Source organism: Corylus avellana, chromosome 8 (genome assembly GCF_965113065.1).
Source record: "Corylus avellana chromosome 8, dhCorAvel1.hap1.2, whole genome shotgun sequence".
Lineage (NCBI taxonomy): Eukaryota > Viridiplantae > Streptophyta > Magnoliopsida > Fagales > Betulaceae > Corylus > Corylus avellana.
The window spans coordinates 7,058,058-7,084,668 of NC_142497.1; the positions used below are offsets into that span (position 1 = coordinate 7,058,058).

General features: G+C 35.1%; 1 protein-coding gene and 1 pseudogene across 2 annotated transcripts; both read left to right on the forward strand.

Annotated features, from left to right (window-relative positions):
- The first annotated feature begins 2,421 nt into the window (after nt 1-2,421).
- Nucleotides 2,422-3,789, forward strand: LOC132164592 (PLATZ transcription factor family protein). Of its 2 annotated transcripts, XM_059575128.2 has the most exons (4): nt 2,422-2,500; nt 2,609-2,788; nt 2,874-3,092; nt 3,364-3,789. In XM_059575128.2, exons 1-4 carry the CDS (start codon nt 2,498-2,500, stop codon nt 3,583-3,585), a joined length of 624 nt encoding a protein of 207 aa, XP_059431111.1. In that variant the 5' UTR covers nt 2,422-2,497; the 3' UTR covers nt 3,586-3,789. The 2 variants fall into 2 exon arrangements, with proteins under 2 accessions (XP_059431111.1, XP_088375287.1); XM_088519161.1 differs by lacking the exon at nt 2,422-2,500 and having other exon boundaries at nt 2,603-2,788.
- A 21,395-nt stretch (nt 3,790-25,184) lies between these two features.
- Nucleotides 25,185-25,828, forward strand: LOC132164655 (uncharacterized; annotated as a pseudogene).
- Nucleotides 25,829-26,611: the final 783 nt, after the last annotated feature.

Consider the following 26,611-nt stretch of genomic DNA (forward strand, 5'->3'; position numbering starts at 1 on the left):
CTAGACATTGAGAATCTACATTTTGTGAAAGTTAGATCATTTTCATAGGAGTAATTTAGTTGATATTCTGAAGAAAGATAATATAACTACTTTCTATCAATCTTCTCTCAGAATAGTAGATTTTGTACCCTCTACATAAACCTGTAGCGCTGTAGCCCTTCGAATAAGCTTTCCAACAGTTTTTGAACGAACCAAATCGGAGTTAAAACGAGCTAGAACGAGCAAAATTACTAAAACCCTCTTGAATCGGCCGGTTCAAGTGAATCGGGCGGTTTTCTGGTGCTGGACAGGTTCTGATTCGGGTTGAATCCCGGACCGGTTCTCGGGTATGGGCGGTTTGGCGGGTCTGACAATTTAATTGCCGGTTGTTTTTCAACGAATCGGGCTTTTGCAGGTCGGGCTCCATTTTGGGCCGGAGCCGAAGGGCTAACGGGTTGGGCTGCACTGATGGATCGTTATGGTGGGCGTGCTCCAGGAGGAGTGGAGCGGGTCGGTTGACCCGATCCAAGACCGAAACGGCATAAAGGTTAAAAAAAAACCAAAAGAAACCACCAATGCCGTGGTTCGAACCGGTGTGTTCTTCCTCGTCATACTCTTGCGCAAAGCCTCAACCATTAGGCCATGCGCTTCTTAAGTTTCACTTTAACCAAACAAATATTAAACCGTGTTTAAAATTTGTTTCCACCATTGTCTTCTTCCTCTGAATGTCCTTTTTTCTTCTCCGATTCTTTCTCTACCCAAACCGGTGCCTTCTGGGTCTGTTAGGGATTTTTCTCGAAAAATCTCTTCCTGCAGTCCGTCTTCTTTACTCATCGTAATCACGGAGACTCCCTTGAAGAAACTCAACCTCTTCACGGGTTGTAGCAAAAAGGAATCAACTAAGAACAAAGCCCCATTCGAAAGTACCAGAACCTTCCCAATCTCAGCAAGCACGAGTATCCGATGAAAACAATCTGATGTATGCAAATTTTCCATCATGCCTCAATTTTGTTTGCAAGATAAAATCTGGAACATTTTATATATTGGAAGAGAGAGTATTTCGCAGTAGCGCCGATTAGGCAGAAGAGCAAAATCCGAGAATACAATGCCTTCCTTTTCTCAATTTTCTCCCATTCTTTTCTCAATATTTTTTACTTTCCTTTCCTAGAGAAGGGAGAAAAAGAAAGAAAGAAAACAAAGATTTGGGAGATCCGATGGCTTCACTCCTGTCTTGGCACGAGATCCGGGCCAAGCACAGAGGAATCGTATTCTTGTTCTGGATTCAATATTCTCTAACTTCGCCCAGATTGAAAGTTTGTGTGTAGAATTTGTTGGTGCAAATGGCATCGAAGGAGAGATTTCTGACTAATGAAAAGAGGAAAACAGATTGCCTGAATTCATCAAATGTCTTGCGGAATTTTCTTCATTCTCTTGATCTTTCACAACCTGGCGCTCTGATACCACTGTTGGATTCTTAATGATCGTAGGATTGTATAATTAATCTCAGGAAGGATTTCTCCCGTTAGGGTGGAAATCCTGTGGAGATCAAGAGAACTTGAACACACATTCTGTACGTAACAAAACCAACGTACGTAAGATTGAGATAGTGTTTGTGTTCTCCTAGGACTCTATTTATAGAGTCCCAACTTAACTCTTGACCAAGAGTTATGTCTCTTGACCGGTTACCTCCACTGGAAGTTATATTACCTTCCTGTATATATTATACAATCTGGTGTGGGTATGACCACACTTATAATAGTGTGATCATCCTATGCACCTTCATGATGAACATAATGGGATTATACTGTACACGTCTTTTAAAAAATTTAAATAATACAATATCATGTACATTATTAAATATACAAATTTTAAATCACAACCATAAAATAAAAACAAATGAATTGAAGATAATTTTGGTCATTTAGTTTTAGGGGTTTATGTGACCGGCTTGAACAGAGCTTCGGGAATGACCCGACTACCCTGTGGTTTTGTTAGAGTGTTCGACCACTCCTTTGGTTGGTCGGCCATCAAATTCTCTTTTTACAAAATTACCCTCATAGAGTATCATGTCAAGCTCTCTAACATAAATAATCGAGATCCATGTGATCTCTAAAATAATTTTATGGATTTCAAATATAAATTAATTGATGTTTATAGTCGTTGCGTGCACCCATGAATTTTAATTAATACATCATGCCATTTTGAATTCTTAAATGCAAGATATACAACCTATTAACTCATTTAAGAGGCTACCTGGAAGACAACCATTGAGCTCTTCCCACGTGGCATACACGTCATCATGCATATATGGTTTGTTTTGACTTTTCTTTTCATAAAAGGCTTCCCCGCCCGAACGCAACCTAGTTTTAGCCCTTTTCTTTATATGTTCTTGTCCTTTTGTTAATCCATTGTCTTGTTGATGAATCTTATGTTACTCTTTCTGGTTCTTTAAACCCTCTCTCTCTCTCTCTCTCTCTCTCTCTCTCTCTGTGGATTTGTCAAGAAATCAACCTCGATAATGGTAATTAATACACAATTATCAGGCTTTATTCTATTATGTTTCATGGCTTATACTTGTTGGTGTTTTGTTTTGTTTTGTTTTTGAGTTAATTCGTTCCAAAACATGCAGGAGGCAATGTTGGTACCACCATGGCTTGAATCCTTATTAGCTAAAGAATTCTTCTCCGTCTGCTCCGCCCACAAAAATGCTCCCCGTAACGAGTGCAACATGTTCTGCCTTGATTGCCATAATGATGCATTCTGCTTCTATTGTACATCAACCTGCCATAAGGATCACCTAGTTATTCAAGTGGGTAATATTTTAATTTTATTTCTTAATTTTTAGTTCATTTTCTTAAATTAATTGGGGTTGTATATACAAATGTATAATGCAGATTAGGCGATCATCGTATCATGATGTTGTTAGGGTGGCTGAGATTGAGAAGTTTTTGGACATTAATGGAGTTCAGACTTATGTGATAAACAGTGCCAGAGTTCTCTTCCTCAATGAGAGACCTCAGCCTAAAAATACTGGGAAAGGAAGCTCTCATTTGTGTGAAATATGCAGGAGAGCTCTCTTGGAACCCTTTCGTTTTTGTTCATTGGGATGTAAGGTTAGTTTCCATTTCCATCACCCGCTTCAACGGATTTCGCTTAGGTGTTGTAGTTTTTTCAATGGTTCAGATATAATTCTAATTTTCGTTCTATTTTTTTTTTTCGATGAATAATTTAAGTTTTTCATGAGAAAGATCAAGAGAGGGAAATTAAATTTGAATGCACATGTTGTATTTTTTTTTTTTTATATGGCACCTAAGCCTAATCCAAAGTTCATCAAATTAATGCATAATTCAAATAGTTTTGTGATGATTATTTTTCAAATCTTAGGTTGTGGGAATAAAGAAAAATGGGGATTCTAGCTTTATCTTAAGCATGAAGAATGAAGAAATGAAGGAAAGAAGGGAAGGAATACAAGGAAGATTGGCACAAAAGGAAGAAGAAAAATTGCGTGAAGGCATCCAACAAGACATGTACCGAAGCACGCCTCCTCCACCTCATTCCAATTCAAGAAGAAAGGGAATCCCTCGTAGGGCACCTTTAGGGCCCTAATGTTCCAACAACTTCCACATCCACAGCTCATTTCTCACAACCCCCACATGTGGATTAATTATTAATTTATTGTCCTAAACAAATGGGGAAGTTGTCCTATGGGTTAGGTTTAGGTTACTTTTAATTAAGAATGGGCTGCAAGTTATGAATTGTTTTGTGAGCGCACGTGTATTGTTGTTATCGATTGGGATATATAAAGTTGGACCCGACTGGCTTAAAGGAAATTCAAATTAATTTTATAAAGTTTGATTGCCCATAAGATGCTCATTATTGATTTATTGTAATAATAGAAGGGAAGACTCATTATATAATAGTTTTGTTTTGCTGTCATGATTCATGCGGAGTATTCCTTATGTGAGTCCGTAAGAAAATTCCATTAATAATTTGGATTAATAAATAAAGTTATGGTCATATTGAAGTACCTAATACAATATAAAAAAAAAAAAAAAACTTTTCAAAAAAAAAAAAAATACAATATAAAAATAAAAATTAATGTGGCCAGAGGGCCAAGTAGGAGAATATAAGAAATTCCCTAATAAATTAATGTGTGGCCCACATACCTTATATATATATATGATTTAACATGGTTTAATTAAACACAAATTAACAGTTTTTGGTAATTATTAAAAATAAGAAATTATTTGTTGAACTACCCCTTGTTGGAGTCCAATTCCAATTTCCTTGATGGGAGAATAGTTTAGTTTATAAATAAACTATCTGTGTACTCTATCAACAATGCATTATTAGGCATAGGGAAAAAAAAAACTTTCTTTAGGGTTTCATTTGTTGGGATTTTCTGCTCAAATCAAAAGCATGCTTGAACAAAATATTACTAGAGGTATATATATATATTTCCGATGTTCTTACATTAATTCTTTAGTTGCATCACTATTATTTATTAACAGCATGATGTTATTAATTAATTTATGAGACATGAAAGAACTAATATAAAGAAGCATGGTTATAAAAGCACATATGTTGAAGAACTTAATTATTATGTTTATTACGATCATAAATCGTTTTTATGAGCCGATATTTCATTTTAAGAGAATAATTTTGGATTCTATGACCATAAAAGAACTGGATTTCGGGGGAGATTCCCAATTGTGTAATCTGCTACTAGCATTTGAAGGGGAAAAAAAAATGGTCTTCCAAAGCACGATATATAATGTTGGTGTACGGAACCAGCAATAGTCTCAAGCCGCCTTTCAGAGAGGAGCTCCATTTGCAAAAGAGGTAAAGAAAGTCAGAAGCCCACCGACCCTAGAGGGTTGGAGGGACTCCAACGCCCAAGTTAGTAAGGGGCGTGAATGAGAGCTCTCTCAAGTGAGCAGAGTGTTATTGATAGTGTACAACAGAATTGAGATTTGTTTACCTTAGGCCTTATATAGGTCTTCGGGTTGTTAGCTATTTGGGTCGCGTAGTGGCTTAAACCCGTTGGGTCACTAACTGGTTGGGCTTGATCTAGGGTTGTGAGTCTTCTTCTTAGGTGGATATTTACTGAGTCCTCCAGGAGTCCACCAATTCTCTTGGATGATCGATTAGTACATCATTCCATATAAATTTTGAAATGTGTGCCCTTAAGGTTGTGGTTGTGCCTTCCGTGAATTTTTTATTGGCGAGGTATCCAGGCCCTCCATATGGCAAAATGTTTATTAATTGTCGTGAGTGAGGTTTTGTATAAATTTTAAAGCAAAGAGCTATAGATAGAATTACCATCTACTGATTGGGTTTTTGGTATCTTTCACAAATCTTATGTTACAATATGTAAAAGTCTTGTAAAATTAATAAATATTGAAATTATAATATTGTAAGGTTAGCATCATTTAGAAAATTTCATAAACATTGGACTTGATACAAAGGGAAGTAAGCAAGTGAAGCCAATCTATCAGTCTATATATTGTTTCTCAATAGAGGATATACAGTGGTTGATGACTAATAAATTAACGCTCATTTCAAAACCTTAATCTATAATAAATAGCGAATTTAAAGTACCATTCAAACTCCCTTCAAAAGGAGCTATCTAGTAGACTACCGTTCAAACACCACTTCTAACACACTTCAAAGATTGCTCGAATACACTTCTAACAAAACAGATTTCGGAATCCTTCATTCGAATGATGCTTTAACTACAAACATCTCGCTCATTAGTGTCAAGATTATTAGCAGCGACAATAAAGTCGTCGCAGCTAGTATACTACGTATTATTAGCGGCGACTTTTGTGTCGCTACTAATCTTGGATGCAAAAGAGAAAAAAATAATAATAATATTAGCTAATGAACTTTTAACAACACTACTATGATACTACCACATGGCTCAAATTGATGATAAGAAGTTGAATTTAATCATATAATATTTAGTTTAAATGAGAAAAAACGTTAAAGTCAAAGTGCAAACTCATGACATTTATTATAATATCATATTAAATCATCAATTATCTCAAAAACTTAAACATATAGAAAAGATACAATTTAATCATTAAGTTAATTATCTGCTATCTCTCATAGTCATATGGTTAAATGGTGACGAGTCATAGTTCTTCAAAAATTTGTATTCACAATCTCAGAAGAGACCCCCCCGCCCCCAAAAAAAGGAAAAAAAAAAAAGGAAGAGGGTCCCATACATGCTTGTCAAGTGGTCTATTTTGCTTCTAATATACTTTCTTTCTTTCTTTTTTTCTTTTAAATGGAAGTTTGAAATTTCTATACAACGTTTTCTCTCAAAATGGCGAGAAAATTGCCTAACTAGTGTAGTTTTATGTGTAAAAAATTTTAAAAATAAAAAATGGAAAGGAAAAGTAAAAAGGAAGTAAGAAAAAGGGAAATTAGTATATAAGGATAAATGCAAAATTGGTCCTTATGGTTGGCCTAAATTACAAATCACTTCCTGTAGTATAAAAAATAATTTATAGCTCCTTATAGTTGGCCTAAATTACAAATCATCACTCCATGTGGTATAAAAAATAATTGATAAGTCTTCAAGGTAGGCCAAAATAACAGTTTACTCCCTAAAATCAATTTCCGTTAAGTAACTTAACAAAATCTATTATTTTGTCACGTCATACTACAACAATAAATTAACATAATCTCTTTTATCCCTGAAATTTTACTCAATGCGTAACACCCTTACTCATTTTCATCTTCCTTGCCATGATTTAGGTGCATTTTGCAAGAATTTGACAGTCGCATTTTGTGAAGTGGCTAAGGAAGATGAAAATAAGGGAAGGTTATGCACGGGGTAAAATTTTGGGATATAAGAGATTAAGTTAATTTACTGTCGCAATATTAGGTTAATTTACTGTAACAGTATGAAGTGGAGTGAGGGCTAATGTGTATTCTTAGCTGGCATCGTAAAATTATGTGAAAAATCATAATTGTTATTTTTGAAAGTAAAAAATTAGGTGTCACGTTTTTATTGGGTATGATATGGCAAAGTAGCAGATTTTGTTAATTACTTAATGGAAATTGATTTCATGAAGTAACCACAAAGACCAATTTTACATTTATCCCTAGTATATTTTGGAAAATTGTAACACGATTTGAAAATATGGAATAACATTGAGAAAGAAAGAAGGAATTCCACCATATTGCATAACAAGAAAAATAACAAGGGAAATTATGGTGTTGTGAATTTCAATTTTCTTTTTAATATATATTTAGATTTACATAAAAAAAAATAAAAATAAAAAAAAAAAAAAAATTAATGGATTTTTTGAAAATTCATTTCATTCCTCAATGAATTACTATTCCTCTTCTTTTTTTTTTCTTTTTTTTTCTCTTTTTTTGTGTGAAGAAAAATGGGTATTCCTTATCGTAAATGAATAGTTATTCTTTGAAATGGTACGCAATCAAACAAAAGAATGGTTGTTCATTTTTAAGAGTCTATTATGCGTACCAAACGAGTCCTTAGTTTCTTTATTATTTTGCCTAAGCGAGGTCTCTTTTCGCTTTCTCTATAAATAAACCTCTGGAGTTGACGGGCACCCAAGGCATTGGAGTATTTTGAAAAAATAAAATTTGAGCCCTTTTGGCTTTTGAGAAGAATAATTTTCTTCTTGTTCGCTATATATCCCTTTTGGTGGAATTTCATAAGGTGGTAAGCCTCTTTAATTATCTCACTCTGTTTTTCTTTGATGGATTTCCATATGATTGTATTAAATTTTCAATCCCCATTTATCTAACATTAGGTCATAAGAAGAATTCATTGATTTAATAACATTAAGAGGATTATTTATTTATTTGTTTATTTTTTATGGCAAAGTGGAAATCATTGCCATCAAAGTGAAGAAGCACACATCAACAAAGTGGGCGTGGGACTATTGGAGATAACTCTACAACTGCAACTGATCCTCATCCACAAGTCAAATTCATGAGATAAACAAGGATTCAAATGGAATATAACATTCTATTAATAAATGAGGAATTCCACTATTTAAAATTGAAATTTTAATTGACTAGTGATTTTAGAAGTCACATAATTTTTTAAAAATATATAAATGATACAAGAGATTTTAAAATTACTAATTTCGAAAAAATACGCTTACAAAGAGAGTTGCTCATTTTGGATAAAATAATAAGCTAAATTAGCTGTACAGCGGCCTATGTCCGACCCGTCACACGTGGTGGATAGGGAGCTGCTCCAGATTAGCTGAGATTTAACCTATGAAGAGACATCGGTGCGGATAGTTGACGACGAGGATGGAGAAAGATCCCTATGGTCAAGGTGACGTGGAGATCATCGAATGCCTATAGAAGCTTCATGCATGGGAATTAGACACGTATGTTTGAGGAACATCAAATGTATGGAACAAGGTATGTCAGAAAAATAAGATATTTAGGGAATAAAAGTATCATTGGATTCTCTGCATATATATTGCTATCTTCCTTCTTGTTGCATATTGTTATTGTTGTGTATATGTATGGCACCTATGGCTTCAGCATTTTGTCGTCAGACTCCGATGTGACCTTTGATTACCATGACGACCCGGAGAATATGTTGAGGTGTCGGATCATGATTTGTCTTCATGATTGCTGTGGTAGCACCAAATATCCATGCATTCAGAGAAAATAATTAATGGCTTTGTTGATGGCCATAATGGATATTATTATGCATGGGCTTCCCCAACATTTGTGTTTTTTTTTACATGAGTTTTTGGTCTATATGAATTTTAGTATGCTTGAAACATAATGTCGGCAAAAAAATATCTTTTAGTTCATCAATTATGATTTATGCATAAACTATAAATTGTTTTGTAGAATAATTTTTTTTAACAGTTAGATTTCACGAATATATTGAAAAATTAACAACACGAGTAGCATTAATTCATCCATAGGCATGGCCGAGTCATTTTTTTTTTTTTTTTTTAAAGAGAATCCATATCAGTCTCATTCATAAAAATTATCATGAGCATAAAGCTTTTACAAGCAACCATAGTCAAAGCTACGAGGTTACAAGCGTCATAGATGATGTATTACATTCCAAACCCAAAACTAATCCACTAACCTATGACTAAGCTATATATTAAAAAATAGATCTGTGCCAAACAGACTCAAATTAATGCATGTAGTGCTTATTCCTCGGAACTGAAGGTAGACAAACCCCCAACCGAAACTCTTTTTACTCAACTTGAAAGCCAAGATAACGTTCACGTCCACAACCCAACGGTCTGGACCATAGCAAATAACCTAGAGAGCATCAAGCATACAAATCAAGAGAGGTAAGAGTCTTATTACAAGCAAAAACAGGAAATAAAAGCATACAGGATAGTGCACAAAAATTTTATTTCTAGCATTAATGTTTTTTTGACCGAAAAGTCCTCAAAAACTGATTTATAGGACTTAATCTCGGTCTGGAGAGAAACTCCACTGGCTTAAATTTTTCATAAAAAGGTACACATTTACTACTTGTTAAGGGCGAAAATTGGGCTCATATTAAATTAATATCTTAGAACATTTGTTTGATCCATTTTGTTTAGGTTATGGGCATTGAGAGACGTTTTTAGTTAATTGGGTCTAAACTAGTTATGTCTATGCGCCTGATTATGTGTTTTTGGACTTTAGAATTAAGAAACTAGTGAGGACTTAGGAGAAGGTCTAAAAGGGTCATTCTTGTCTTGACAATTCCTAGATTTTAAAAGTTGGAGAACAATTTTAGAAAATTCTGGAAATTTCTAAAAATAAAATAGGCCAATAAGTGATTTTCTAAATGAAAAGTGTTTTCAAAATCACGAAAGTCCAAAGAAAATAATTTCGACAAAATAAATCTTTATTTGTTTAAGAGTTTATTTTTGGATTAAAATCCAAAATAAAATAGGGGGTTTAATTAAAGAAACTCCCTAAGCCTATTTTTACAAATAAAAATTTTATAAGGAGGAAAAGCCAAGAAATATCTTAGTTTTGAGCCAACTTCAATTCTAACTAAAGTTAGAGTATGTTTAGACTAAGACATTGGAATTCGTTGGACCTATTTCAGCTAAGACTAAGATAAGTTATATTCCTTACCCCTTCTACGTATATGTTTTATGTTATGATTGTTAAATGATATATATATATATATATATATATATATATATATATATTATCACGTGTTATGTTTTTATTTAAAGAATATTATGATGAATTTTTTACAAAACGTACATTATGATGTCACACTCGAGTAACACGTGGTACCCTATGATCCTAGAGAAAGAAAAAGAGATTTTTGAAGAGGATAAAAAAACCCTCTCATATTGCCCTTAGATTATGAGAAAATTAAGAATTTAAGAAATGGAAAGAGAAAAGTTGAAGGCATATGAAAAGGTGGTTATTTTATATATATTTAACCTAAGACATTAGAGAAGAGACAGCATGGTCCTGGAGATGGCGATGGAGCGCAACCCACCAAAGTACGGGTGGTCCATAATCATGGTTGGCAAGCTGAGTCATCCATAGTTATTCAGCTGGTAAGAAGGCACGTTCATAGTCACAAATGATGCCATGATTTCAAAGATTGAATCGCGCAACCTTAGTATGTGGGGCACGATAGTCTGAATAAACCATAGTAAGAGAAGAATGAAGAATTTTTCCTATGTTTCAATTTTACAAAGAGAATTTGTAGAGTTTCCTTTTATTGGCAAATAAATGATCTTCAAGAAAAATGTTTTAAATAATTTTTTTTTCCCAAAATTGATTGGGAGTACAAGTATGCTACTTACTAAGACTTTTTTTTTTTTTTTTTTTTTGGGTGAGGATGAAACATAAAAGATTACACAAATATTTTTGTGTATTTCTCTGCCTACCTTTAAGGTATGACAATGGTTCTATTTATAAGCTTTATTGTTGTATAGTAAATACAAGATAAGGAATTCAAATGTACAATTGAAAGATTACAATAACAGATGTATTTTATCTAGAATTATGTTTTGTATTTAAATGACTCTTAGTTGGTTGTTGATATGATCTTTGCTATGTTTGTTGACTCTAATTTTCAAGTAGGGTTTTTTTGGTAACCGTGTTGCGTTGGGTAGACAGCGTGCACTTTAAGACCATATGTGCATCTTGTTAAAAGCACATCTTTCATCTACAATATTTTTTCAAACCAATCATAGTACCCACGTAAGGCTATTTACGCTTTTACCCTCATTTATTTTTTTTCTCCTTTGTTTTTTTTTCCAGACCATGACATCTTCCCTCTTCTCCCCTGCGATGGTGTGTCTTCTCCCTCACTCTTCTCCCCTGTGATGTCTCTCTTCTCCCTCACTCTTCTCCCATCTTATCCCCCTACCAGCCTACCAGTACCCATCTTCTACCCGAATCAAACTACCTATGCCTTTGACTCTTTTTCCAAAATCAACCTGCATTAGAATCTTCCTCTCTACCTCAAATATTTCTGCCATAAACGACAAATCCGCATCTTCCTGTAGCTTTACCCCTCTTCTCTCTCACGATTCTCCCTCTTCTCTCTCACGAATCTCTGCATGAACAATCACTTCCATCTTCTCATTTTTCAACAAACAGAGACACAAACACCTATGCCTGCTTTTCTCGATGTCCCCTACTCGCTTTCAAACGTCCTGAGACAAAGCATAGCTTTTGGCAGCATATCTAGATTCAGAGATTTTATGGGTTTGTAGTCATGTGCGTCATAGACGAACATAACTTTCTCAAACTCCATAAATTGGAGATGTCGCCGCTCAAAAAACCTGCACTGCCCTCCACATCCGAAGCTCAGCCTATTGTCGGTGTAGCCAGACGCGAGAATCGGTGGGCAACACCTCCAACCATGGCTCCACGCACAAGAGCACGATCTGGTGCCCTGGTCGTCGATGTAGCCAGTGTGGTTCCTAAGGGGGCATCGCCTGTGTGTTTCCGATGTGGGTGTCGCTATTGTGGTTCCGTGGTGGGTGTCGCCGATCGACTTCCAGGGTAGGTGGGTGTTGCTTGTGGAGAGGTCAGCGTCAAGGCATGGCCAGAGGATGAAGGTTTGGGGGTGGGATGAGAAAGTCAGACAGGGGAGGGGTACTGGTAGGCTGGTATGGGGAGAAGATGGGAGAAGAGAGAGATCGCAGGGGAGAAGAGTGAGGGAGAAGAAAGAGCTTGTAGGGGAGAAGAGAGAAGATGTCGTGCTCTAAAAAAAAATAATAATAATAAATAAAAATAAAATAAAATAAAATAAATGCACGAGGATAGAAGCGTAATTTTGCCAAATAGGATACTATGAAAGGGCGAGAAAAAACCTTGTAGACAGCATGTCTTGCATTTAATCATACGTACTTTTTTCGAAAGTGCATCGTGTCTACCCAGCGCAACACGGTTACCAAACACCACCGTAATGTGTTTTGATTTTCAATATTTTTAGGTAGTCTATTACACCCCCTCAAACCCAACATTGTTGGATAAACGTTGAGTATGTTTTTAAGCAATATAAAGCGTTGTGAAAAAAGAGGTTTGGTGAGGATATCAGCGATCTGGTCTTTGTTGGATAGGAAACGAACCTCTAATTGTTTACGTGCAATGCGATCTCTTACAAAATAATAATCTATCTTAATGTATTTGGTATCTGCATGGTAGATAGGATTTGCAAAGAGATATGTGGCACCTGGAGAATAGGTGGACTTCGAATAGCAATGCCAAGCTCACCTAACAGGGATTGTTGCCAAATCAGTTCAACTGTTGCATTTGGCAAGGCTTTATATTCGGACTTAGTAATTGACCGAGAAACAGTAGCTTGTTTCTTGGAGCTCCAAACTAGTAGGTTTTTATCAAGAATAATACAATAACCCGAGTTAAAGCGCCGATCATCGGGGCAGCTAGCCTAGTCCAAATTTGAATATGCAAGGAGTTGCGGTGTGGAAGAATTGTGAAAGTAGAGACCTTGATCATAATGTAATGAGTTTTTCTATTCTTTGATTCGTAATCTATAAGAAGTATGGATATTTTATATCGAATGTGAAAGATATATGATTATAATGGAAAGATGATGATGAAATGGATATAGAAATTGTATTGATAAACGGTTTGTTCGAAAAACCCACTCTCTAGATGAAAGCAATTAAAACACTCAAGTCATTTTTCATACCTCTAATGAACTGGGTTGCTTATATTTATACAACCCACATTCAGCTACACAATTCTAACTCCCAACACCTATTATACTAAAAAACCCACATTATAATGGCCCATTATGCTTAAAGGCCCACTAAAACTATATCCCTTACATTACTCTCTTCTTCAAAGCACTTTGCCCACAAGGTGCGGTTGACAACAAAATATCGATATTTTTGTTTCAACACACTAATTCTAATCATTTCTGAGTTAGCATGTGAAGATCTTCTTGAAGTCCACTTCGGGTAAGTCAACTTGTTTTTCTTTTTGGAGCACCTCCTTACTCCTTCTTGCCTAAACACCTGTACCAAACCAAAAACATGGCCACTTCGGATAAAAAGGTGTCTAAAGATTATGCATTGAATTATGTCATATGCACGTTTGTCTTCCCAAAGCACTTAAGCTAATTGTCAAGCAACCCACATACTTCTCTAGATTGACTAAAGATCCACACTAAAGGTGTAAGCTCCTCTCCCCAAGACGCTTCATTTCCTCCAAATTAATGTTCACAATACGCCATGCCTTTTTTCTCACCCAGCTTTTTCCCTTCTCACCTCTGACATTTTTACTTGCCACATCCACTTCCATTTAATGCCAAGTCACCTATCAATTATAGATTCAAGGCTTATAACATATGCAGCAAAAATTCCTCCTTGTGAGATAGATTTATAATGCCCAACGGAGAATGATGGCACCCCTTGTAGACGTTCACAGTACCAAGATTAACATTTATTATTTCCAAATACGCCACTCGTTGCTCCATGTAAAATGTGTGAATCCAGTGAAATTTAATTTTCCAATTTGACCCAGCACATTTCCTAGACATCATCCAACGCGTCTTCCTCTTCCTCATATTTGACTGTTGCACGATCAACTGACCTGACCTCCATTTTCTCTTTAAACCCCACGCTTGTCAAGACAAGGAACAACCCATCTTCCACCTTCAATAACAAGATATTCATCCCTACCATCCTTTCTCTTACTCCTAGCAATGCCACCTCTCTTTCAGACATCCAAAGCTTCTACAATCTTCTAGCCTTACAACTAGGTTCCATCCCTAATGACCACGCTTTCCATACTCTTCCGTGAAAGGTGGTTTAAGCCTTCGCCCCAGTTCTTAGCACCCACAGTGGCTGCCACAAAGGAACTTCCAACGCTATCGGTGCTTCAAGACAACAAAATATTTTTGAAGATGCAATTTAATGGGCATGCTTGCTAGCACAAAAATACTCACTAGCTTAAATGCTCGCTTCAACATTTCATCAAATATGTTCTTCGGCCCTCCACGGATTTCACCTAGGACATCATTTGAGCCCAACATACACGACACGTCGACTAAGATAGCTTCGGTCTGGACCTGACCCAAGGGCAGGCATATTAATTTTGGTAACATCACGATCACCTACTGAGCCTTGCTCTCTGCATTCTTAGAAGCCAATTGTAGCTTCTCAACCTTCATGTAGTTGATCATCTTGGACACGAGATTGGAGAAGGTTTCTTCAAGAGGAAAATGATTTTTGCAGGGATCAAAACACCACTGAAAGTAAACACCATCATCCAACTTTCTTTCAAGATTTTTTTCAAACACCTTCTCTGTATCACAATAATTCCTCTCCCTGTCTAAAAGAATTCCTTGGATTGGTTCTCATTCTTTCTCAGGCATGCAAACAATTTCTTTGCTCTTAACCTCTTTAGGAACTATCTTTGACTCTTCCATTGCTTGCCATTTTTTTTTGCAATACTTCTTGCGCTTCTTTAGGCATGCCAACAATATCCACGCCATTAGATTCTAATATGCTTAACTCCATTTGGCTTGGCTTAGGAATTTCATCGAACGATTGGTGAGTGTCGTTTTCTGTATTACCATAGCTGGTATAAATCTCCCTCTTGATTTCAATGAAAATCTGTTCTTGTTCTTGAATTTCTTCTTCAATGGATACCACTGGGATACCGGAAGCCATTTCTGCTGGCATGATTTGTTCCTTTTTCGCTTCTTCCTCCTCAAGTTCTTGTACAATCTTAAGCATATTGTCCAAATTACACCCTGATTGGAGTGTGTTTTCCACCATTACCATCATAAAGTCTTGCAATTGTTTCACTCCCTCCAACGCCTTTCTTAGTAGTACATCCTGATATACTGTTGCTGAAGGATTCTGCCCATAAAATTTCAAAAGCTGTCGCTGGTGTACTTTTGGATGCCCCCGATGCCGCCAATACGCTTCTTTCTGTTGCCAAATTGCTGCCATATATGGTAGGATCGTCGGCTCTGATACCAATTGTAATGGGTTTTTCTATTATTCGATTCATAATCTGTAAGATGTATGGATATTGTGTATCGAATATGAAAGATATAGGATTATAATGGAAGGATGATGATGAAATGGGTATAGAAATTGTATTGATAAACGGGTTGTTCGAGAAACCCACTCTCCAGATGAAAGCAACTAAAACACTCAAGTCATTTTTCATACTTCTAATGAACTGAGTTGCTTATATTTATACAACCCACATTCATCTACACAATTCTAACTCCCAACACCTATTATACTAAAAGGCTCACATTATAATGGCCCATTACGCTTAAAGGTCCATTAAAACTATATCCCTTACACATAAGTGCTTTTTAAATAATGCAAGATGCATTTTATAGATGACCAATCAGTGTCACGTGGATCTTGTATGTATTCAGAAACTTTGTTGACAACAAATGCAATGTCAAGTCAAGTTAAAGACAAGTATTGAAGAGAGTCAACTGTGCTATGGTAAATTGAAGCATCTGAGAGACATGTACCCATGAGCTTGCCAAGGTGGGACGGGGGGGGGGGGGGGGGGGGGGGGGGAAGAGGACATTGGGGAATTGATTGCTTGGCTTGAGGCATATTAGTCTTTTTATGCAAACCACCTTACATATCTCTGTTAAGTGAACTGTAGATTTTCATTTTCCCATGTTGCTTCAACACCTAGGAAATAATGCAATGGGCCAAGATCTTTGGGAGGAAAAACTGTATTTAAGTCATGAATCTGCCATGAGATTGCACCTGCATTAGAGCTTGTGATTATTATGTCATCAACATAAATGAGCACAAAAATGACTATACCATTTCCTCTGAAAATAAACAAGGAAGAATCAGCCTTTGATCCATGAAAACCCATTTCCATCAACTGAGTAGTTAAACTGAGAAACCTAGGCACGTGTGGCCTGTTCAAGACCATATATAGCCTTCCTTAGGTTGCATACTGCATTAGGAAATTGTGAATGTTCAAATCTAGATGGCTGAATCATATATACGTCTTCCTGAAGTACTCAATGTAGAAAAGCATTACGTACATCAATTTGATGTATATTCCAACCAGCAGACATGGCAAGAGCTAGCATTGTGCTTATAGTTATTGGTTTTACAATCGGCCTATAAGTTTTAGCATAGTCAATTTCGGGTTGTTGATGCAAACTTTTCGCAACCAATCGTGCTTTATTTCTTTTGATGGACTCATCATGCCTTTCTCTTTATACGAAATACCCATTTTAAGCCAACAACATTCATTGAAGATGAAGAGGAAACAAGTGTCCAAGACCATTTTTAAGAAGTGCATCAAGTTCTTTATTCATGGCCTTTCTCCATTTGACAGCATTGGTAAAACAAGTGGGCTCAACTTCTACATGAGACAAAGAAACTATTAGTGCAGTGGGAGCAAGATATCTTACTGTTCCATCCAATAGTTTCTTGGGTTTGAAGATATGGAACAATCTGAAGTATCCAATAAAGGTAATTTTCTCTTTGAAGCTTAGTATTGAAATGGAAGCCATGTTGGAGTGAGAAGGAGTGGAAATGATGGATGTTGATACGGAATTGGTTTGGGTTGATGGGGAAGACATTTTAGCTAGATGACGTTAGTCGATTTGTAGCTCTAATACCATAAGAGATTACACAAATATTTTGGTGTATTTATGATGCAGTGTGACATCATAGGATGCAAAGATAAATATTAATTAGACCTTGAGTCTATTAAAGATCTTAAAAATCTTCTCAAAATGCTAGAGTCTATCTAGGGTTTGAAAGAAAATATTGAAAAAACTTAACTCTGAGGCTTCTTATTGATAAAAACTGAAATATAATTAAAAGTTACGTTTTCGGAGACTATAAGTATGTATTTGTAGCCCCTCAACTCCTAACCCTAATAGTAAATGGAAACAAAGTCGGTTTAAAATTCTACGCTAGCCGTCCGAACAGAACATACCTCCATCTGGACGGGCACCAAATAAATTAAAATACGTAAACTAAAACATAGAGGCGTCCGGACAGCCAAAAGCCATGTCTAGACAGAATTTTCAAGGACTTCACTTTCGACGGCATGTCCAAACATCACAGATTTTCTAGGAACTTCACTCTATGTGCCATGTCCGGACACTGTGATCTTGTCTTGACTCCTCTAGCTAGTACGGCTCCCTGGGGCACCTTTACACTTACATCTGCACGAGTCTTCCTCATGAACCAGGGGTGGATACACATAGAGCGATACAGAGGCACCCGCCCCTCCAAGATCAAACCCATTCCAAGAGTACCCAGAAACACAAACCCATTCAAAGATCATGAATCAAAATCAAATAATGATTCGAAACTTACTCATTTATTGTTCAAAAATGTTGTATTTTCCAAAAAGTTCTTTAAGGCTTTTTCTATAAACAAAAATTTTATTTCTAAACGCAATCACAAATAGGCTCTTAATAGTACACACTAAAGAGTGCTTTCACAAAATGCAATCACAATTTTAGACGCTTTGTATTTTATACTTTTGTACTAGTGCTTTCATGTTAAATTATTGATATATCAATTATGACATATTTATGAAGTCTTATATATATATATATATATATACTTTTTGTCACACACATATTGTATTGTAATTTTTATTTTGAATTCTGTTTATCATATATTTATATATTATAATAAAAATAATATATAAAGAGAAAAAATTTATTATTATTTTATTTTATTAATTTTGTTCCACCACTCGCATGAACTTCCATGCACTTCGATCTACATCAATTTCTCTACTTACCTTTAACGTATGGCAGTGGTTCCATTTATAAGCTTTATTGTTGTATAATAACTACAAGATAAGGAATTCAAATGTACAACTGAAAGATTACAATAACAGATATTTTGTATTTACAATTCTGTTTTGTATTTGAATGATTCTTGGTTGGTTATTGAAATGATCTTTGCTCGGTTTGTTGATTGTGATTTTCAAGTAATGTGTTCTAATTTTCGATATCTTCATCTAGTCTATTAAAACGTAGGAAGTTGGATGAAAATTAGATGAAGGATTTCATTTCATGTCATGCTTTAAGTTAACTTATTTTCAAAAAGAGCCTGAGGGCACAAGAGAGAGAAATTCATTTAACTCTTCTTATATTATGTTAGATCATTACGTTTAATTATGCATAATTTTTCTTTTTTAAGAACAAATGGAACGAAGGGGATCCAGTCTTTGTCAATTGTCAACATAGGATCCAGTCTATTTAGTAGAGAGGTTTTGTTTGAAGGCCGTGTCATGCACGTGACATATATATATACTTAATTTACGAAACTTCGAAGTTGTGTACAATATTGGGGCCCACCCACAGTAAATCTAAAACTACGTAATCTGTGTATATTTGGCACCTGTATAGGTTTGTAAACAAAGCAAAGGAAAAATCGTGAGATGAAAAAGAAAGAGGAAACTCTCTTCCCTGCAGTACGTACAATTTTCGTTCGTCCTGTTTCACCGGGCACCTTCATCTGTTGGAGTTTCTTGATTTAGCATAAATATATATCGTCCAAATTTTACGATTTTACAAAAGTGTACCAACCAATCAATGGCCTTGTTTTTAACTCATTATATATATATATATATATATATATATATATATATATATATATATTAGATTATGTAATTACGTGAATGCCCATGGCATGGCCGTGGTGGAAAGTTTGATTAGTTTATTATAAGGTAGGTGGGAAAGAAGAAAATGTTGCATGGGATATGTGCTAGGGAATTCTATGTATCTGTCAACTTAGAAATCATTTGTCAGTGTCCGAAAAGGTATCCAATGCCGCTAAAAGTCTGTTTTATAGATACATACAAGTAAGAAAGGGGGAGTTCAATTCTGATATGACAAAGGAGAGAGAGAGAGAGAGAGAGAGGATAAGGGGAACATTGTATTCATGGGATGCTCTGGAGGTGGGTTAAAGAACATGGGGACAGCTACTGTTTATGAACTAACAAAAGAGTTATAATCAGATGCGGTGCATGATATGAGCCTAGGGATCGGTATTTAAAAAGAAGTAATTTTACGCTCTCACCTTCTTATTGAGCTGATGTGACTATGTCTATCGTTACGAGCAGATGAGCATTGTCATTTAGTCTAGTGAAATGAGAGTTGAGTATTTGTAATTATTGGTTAAGAAGAAAATATCCCTAGGGTTACTTTTGATTCCATGGATTTAAACTATATATAAACATGACATGAAAATGTATTTCAGTTTACCAAATAAATAATTGACATCCTTCCCTTGTAAGAAAAAGAAAAAAGAAAATAATTGGATATATATATATATATATATATATATATATAAAATAGTTAAGAGTAGTTTTACTCTTTATACCTATTTATTAAATGACTTCTTATGTCAATCACTTAAAAAAAAAAAAATGAAAGGTAAGAGACTTAAAATGCGTTGACATGTCAATTTTTTTGTCAATCATTGATACTTTTCATGCGGTGCATTTTTTGTGTTTTATTTTTTTTCTGATCACTTCGATGCATGCATAGTTGTATAGAATAAATCTATTTTCGCATTCATTTTATATCGGTTACTGTGGCATTATTAATCGGTCACTTAAAAAAAAAAAAAAAAAACCAATTATTTTACCTCCATTTAATTCATGCCACATCATCATCAATATAAAGTGAGCGTGATAAATTGGGTATCGAGAGAAAAGTCTTATAAATAGATGGTATAAAAAGGAGGAACACAAGAGAAGAAGGTGCGAACGGCAGTATAGTAAAAAGTTTTAACAAGGTAAGAGCAAATATATATATATATATATATTAGCAAAGACTATTAATTGTCAACCTCTCTCTCTCCTCTCTCACAAACATATTTTCGGTCACTTTCTTTAAACTTCTTGTACTTCTGTTTTTTTTTCTCCTCCTAAAAGTTGCAACTTTCTGCATCCATATCTCTTCTCCATCATGTCCAACGACCATACCTCCGAGAAAAATCTACCAAAACTTCAAAGCCTTCAATTCCCAAATCCAAAGGAACAGCAAGATCATGATGACGAAGGGTGCCGGACTCCCACTTCCGGTGACTTCAAAATTCCGACCGTCCAGAAAAATCTACCAAAACTTCAAAGCCTTCAATTTCCAAATCCAAAGGATCAGCAAGACGATGACGACGACGACAACGAAGGGTGTCGGACACCCACTTCCGTTGACAGCAAAATTCCGACCGTCCAGAGCTGCCCTCCCACCCCTCGGAAACGACCAGGAGTATTTGTGAACAAGAGGAAATGGACAGGTAAAGAGTTGCACTTCTTTGAAACCACAAGGCGTGAAGAGTTGGAATCCTTCTTTCAATCAAGCTTCGAATCAAGCTTCGAATTTCCTAGGATCATGTCTCATGCTGTTAAGAGGAGATGCACAAGTGTCTGATATATATATCTTTCTCTAACTATATAGGTTTGTTTCGTAATTCCTATAAATTATCCAAATTACAATTTCTTCTTAATTATGTAGTTTCCGTTTAAGTACTTAATATTGTTCTTCTTCGATGTATCTAGCTAACACCTATATATATATATGTGTGTAATCTTGATTGAATAATGATAATCAGTAAGTTTAAAATAACTGTGATCAGCAATTCCAGATGGTATGTAACATGACAGCATGAGATTGTTAGTTTTGCTGCAATTATGTTTCTGTATGAATTGAATTATTTTGATTTTCATGAAATTTATGCCATAGTTTAAATAATTTAATTATTGCTTGCTGTAAGTTGCTGGATCTACCACAGAAGTTGCTGAGGCGGCAAAATCATGGAAAAATATACAAGTTACGTGATATATATATATATATATATATATATATATATATATATATATATATATATATATATGTACCATACAAAACTTACCAAAACTTTCCCATACGTCCGGTGGTTGAACAGGCCAAATTATAAGCTGGTAGGTTTTTCGATTTGATTTTTCCATAAATTCATGTAAGAACCGAGTAATTTTAAATGTTCATCTCTCATTATACTTTTATATCACCTGATTGACGTGACAGTGCTTATTAATCATTAAATTTTTGTCTTTTTTAATAAAGATTCATCTCAATAATGTAAGAACAGGATATGAGATGAATATGTAGCCTTACTAATAAGGACCTGTTGTAAATATATACAGAGCATGCCCAAACAAATTAAACATGACCCTACAAGATATGCAAGTGGTGATCATATATAGTTTTCATGTATAATTCAATATGAATGTGGTTCCAAAACAAACATTGCTGTGGGACTCAATTATATATATATATGGGGTAAAATATGAAGGTGGACCTCATAAAGCTGCCACTGTAGGGATATTTGGATGTAAAAGGTTTTAACTCATCTCATTTATCTCATGAACTTCGGAAAAAAAAGAAATGGAATCTATGATAATGACCCAAACCAAGAGACCTATGCCCTTAATTAATTACAGCAGATTTAGAATAAATATCGAACACTCAATTAACTGTCACCACCTGCTCTCCTGCACGTTTGTCAATCTACTCCTTTGACATTTTGTTCTTCTGAAAATATAGGAAATAATTTTACTTATTTTTAAAAAAAGTCAATAAATAAGCTTGTAAGTTTTAGCCACCGCTTGGATGAACGGTGATGCCGGTGCCACGTCTCTGGCATAATATATTTAATCCAAGGGCCAGCGTGTGCAACGCGCGCGTGTGGGACATTTTGGATTATTGGATTCGGACCTATAGAAGAGAGAGAAAGCGACAGCGTTAGACAAAGAAATAGATGTTAGGAAGGAAACCCGTGAGAGTGTCCGTACTTCCTTTCTGCAGTGAAAGGCGGAAAATTCGGCTTTCTTTACTTTTTTTTTTTTTTTTAATTTTTTTTTTTACCGTTGGACGAAATTAAAATTACCTTTTCCCGGCAAAACGAAACGGTACGTAACTGCTGCTTTTCTTGCTAATTACTGCTAAATTTCAATCAATTAATTGCATAAATCATTGTTAAACAGAATTAAAAATTGATTAATATAATTATAAAATAAAAATATGATATATTGTAATTTTAACAAAGGTAAATTTATTGCCGGAATTGAATTAGATATATATTCCAACATATATATTGGTCATACAAAAATAGAACATAATTACTCGTGTATATATATATATATATATGACTTATATTAAACTTTAATTGTTTATTCAGGAATCGAGTTTTTCTCCAAACTAAGTTGAAAGTTTTTCAACCGAATCTATAAAAATGACATGTCTCTCTCTCGGCTTGTATCTGTTATCGTCATATTCTCTATCCAGCATTTTGCAAAAAAACTTACTAGCTATCATTTTCTCTATGTACAAACCGAGAAAATGTGTCACTTGTATTTAGATTGAAAAATGCTACACTTTTAAAATTTTATTCTCAGATACTGTGTCATCATTTTATGAGATTTATTATTTTAAAAAATATTTTATCATCTCATAAGATGATGATATATCACTTAAAAACCAATTTTTAATAGTAAAATTTGATAAGTGTAACATTTCTCATTTCGACTCACATCACCATAGTACAATTGTACCCAATTGTTCTTTGTGGTGGGAGCTCTATGAGGGTGAAATTAATCTACTCTACGGGATTAGGGAGGGGGGGGGGGGGATGGGCGGCGGGGGGCCAATACTAGTGGATGTACGTCCATCCACCCTCACAACTCATCTCCATCTTTTCTCTTTTTCTCTCTATTTTTTTTAAAAAATAAATAAATATTTTAGACATAATTGTATATGTGGCATGGTGACATAAATTTGGATGCACATGGCATGTTTTATATTGGTCTGATATGACGTGGAAAAAATAACAACCAATAGTAATTCTAAAAGTTTTTCTTGTATCACTTTTGTGTCCCTCCAAGAATGATGTGGCTCTTAAAATTACAATTTGATCAAAATCTAATAATGATCAATCACAAGTTCAATGGTGATTTTAAGAGCCACATCATTCTTAGAGAGACACAAGAAGGACTTGTAGCATTAATTACTCAATCCGTTTTCAAAAATTGAATGAAAAATATGACTAAAGGACTTATTATGAACAAGTGAGTAAAGTGCATGGTTCGGCTAAGAGTACTTATGGTCTGTTTGGCTATGCGTTTGGAGGCATAAAAATACGTTTAACACTTAAAAAGTCTGTTTGAAGAAAAAAAATACTCGTTTGGTAAAAAAAAATTAAAAGCGCTTTTAAGGGTCTAAAAAACCTAAAAATTGTCAAAACCCACTTTTGGGAAAAGCTTAAAAATAAAACTTTTGCCAAAAAGTGTTTTTTTCGACTTAAAAGCTCTATTTCTTAAACATGTTCTTAATCACAATGTTACGTTCAGGGAGAAGTCGGTTTATCAATTTGTTATAACTGAGGTAATTCACTTAATTAATGAGTAAACCATCATTCTAAATCATTCCAAGTAGTAATGGAGACACAATGTTCATGGAGTCCAAAGATTTTTTATTTTTATTATTATTTATTGGTAAATTAATGAAGAAGCTATATATATTAAGCAAAGTGGACGTGCAATGTTCACATGTAGCTTTTGGTTGGGCCGAAGAATTTAACAATTCAGATCCTTTTCCTTCTCACCAAACACCAGAAAGATTTAGGCAACTTTTGGGTCTCGCCAGCTGATCAGTATTCCTATCGGGGACATAGCTTTTGGGACTTGGGAGTGTTAGATATTAATATACCATTTCTCTTTTCTATATTAGTTTGATTTACTTTTTTATTATAATATTTAAGGAAAATTTCATTTTAACCCCCTTAAATTTTTTAAACTTTTGTAATAACTTTTTTAAAGTTTAAAAGATCTTAATTTAAAATATTCAATTTTAAAAAAAAAATTATAATGTCATCCTTACATTAGTTTTTTTTTTTTTTTAATATATTAAATTAAGAGTTTTTAAACTTTAATAAAGTAATTACAAAAGCGATAAAAGTTCAAATAAGTGAAAGTTTGTCCTAATACTTATTATTTATATTTGATTAATTGTAATCAAATATTTAAATTTAATTACGTATTTATATTATTCTCACCCATCAAAATTAAAAAATTTGCATTGCAAGTAAATTTACTTGATGAATAAGAGCCCATATATTATAGCATTTTGAACAATTCTTAGTTAATAAACAAACCAAGTCAAATCCCTTTGAGTTAATTTTGTTTTCTCCTATTTTACATAGAGAAATGTTAAGTGTTCTTCTAGTGTCCTTCCAACTGTGATGTAACTTTTAAAATTATCGTTGAATTTAAGATTATTATTATTATTAACTTTTAATCTATTAATAATTTTAAAAATCACATCATAGTTGAGAGGACACAAAAAAAAAACTAGAAAAACGCATAGTATTTTCCTTTTACATGTCATGACAAAAATTAACTGTGAGAAGGGAACAAAAGAGATCGAAAGGAATAATATTGGTGGTTTTTTCCTTTTTTGCTTTTTCTGGTCTGGGCATTAGCTCACTCAACGAAGAAATTAATCAGCTAGGTAAAAAACAAAGTAGAAATTAACTTCATCATGTCAGCAGTAGAATCTTGAATCACCCTCCTGAAACCTCTAGATTTCCCAATATTTACTTTTTACCCCCACGTGGCTTGTCAATGACACCTGTCCTCCACGTGTCCATCTGTCGTAGCCCCGAACACATGACTTCCCCATTTTCATATCGTTTGTTTTCAGAGGGAAAAGAAAATCCAGGAAACAAGAGGAGGAAAGAATGGCTCCGAAGCGGTCGGCTAAGGTGGTGGCGAAAACCACCAGAAAAGTTGTGCGGGAAGAAACTGTGTTCGTGGCAGTAGTTGCTGCAACCGACCAACCGCCGGCATTTGAAGAAAATGAAGGAAAATCAGCAGAAGAAGAAGAAGCAGGAGACGAGGAGACGAGGAGACGCCCGTCGCCGCCTCGCAGCAAGAAGGGGAAGAGAGGAAGAGGAGGAGGAGGAGGAGAAGAGATCGGGGCGGTGGAGAGGGGTACAAGAGGTTCGTTTTGAGGGTGTTGAAGCAGGTGCACCCGGGGATGGCGATATCGTCGAAAGCAATGACGTTTTTGAACAATTTGATGAGCGACATGTTCGAGAGGGTGGCGGAGGAGGCGGCGAGGCTGTCGAAATACACGGGGAGAGTGACGCTGACGTCGAGGGAGATCCAAGGGGCGGTGAGGCTGGTTTTGCCTGGGGAGCTTGGAAAGCACGCCGATGCTGAGGGTTCTAAGGCTGTCACCACCTACACCAACAACAATGCCGCCACAGGGCGCTAGATCCATGTCCTCTTAATTAGCTTTTTTTTTTCTTTTTTTTTTTTTTTATTTTTTCTGAAAACCATATTTTTGGGTTTTGAATTGCCAAATTCAATGACAAAATACATTCATCTGCAATCCCGTCAGCAGTGCATACACGAGGTCTTGTGTCAAGAGAAGACTTAGAAGATGTGGTTAACTTTAACCAATCATAATAGAAGACCTATATGATATGGTTAAGTTTAATCAAATCGGAATTCTTTAATTAGAGTTAAAATATGATTTGATTAAATTTCGTATCCTGCACATGTATCAGTATTCAGACCATAACTTTCGGCTCAAGAATCGGATTGAGGTAAAACCAGCGGCATTGGAAAGTTAACACAAAATTATACAAATCTTTGTGAAATAAGATTTTCAAAATTCGAAAGTTAGCTATGCCAAAATCGTCTCGCAAGATAAGGAAAAAAATTTGGATGAATCCTATTCCAACTAGAACTAGTTTTTCTTCCCATTTCAACTAGTACTAGGTTTTCTTGTAGTCTATATATAGAGAGCTGTTATGCACGAAATTGTAAGGAATTCCATATAAGAATTCCATGTGCTAAGAGAGGGTTTAAGATATTGAGCGTTAGGGTTAGTCTCTCTTAGAGTTAAAAGTTGTGTCTTCATCACAGATCATATACAACCGAAGTCTACCGGATTGTGCCAGATGTTCTGGAAATGGCTACTGTAGTGTCAATTGCAAAAGTTTTGCAAATGTGAACTTCTTGTAATCCTTATTCTTTTATAGTTGATTGATTTCCTGGGTTTGGCTGCCCCGGAGAGGTTTTACATTTTAGAGAGTTCTCTAAATGGTTTCCTCTTCGTAACCAAAATATTTGT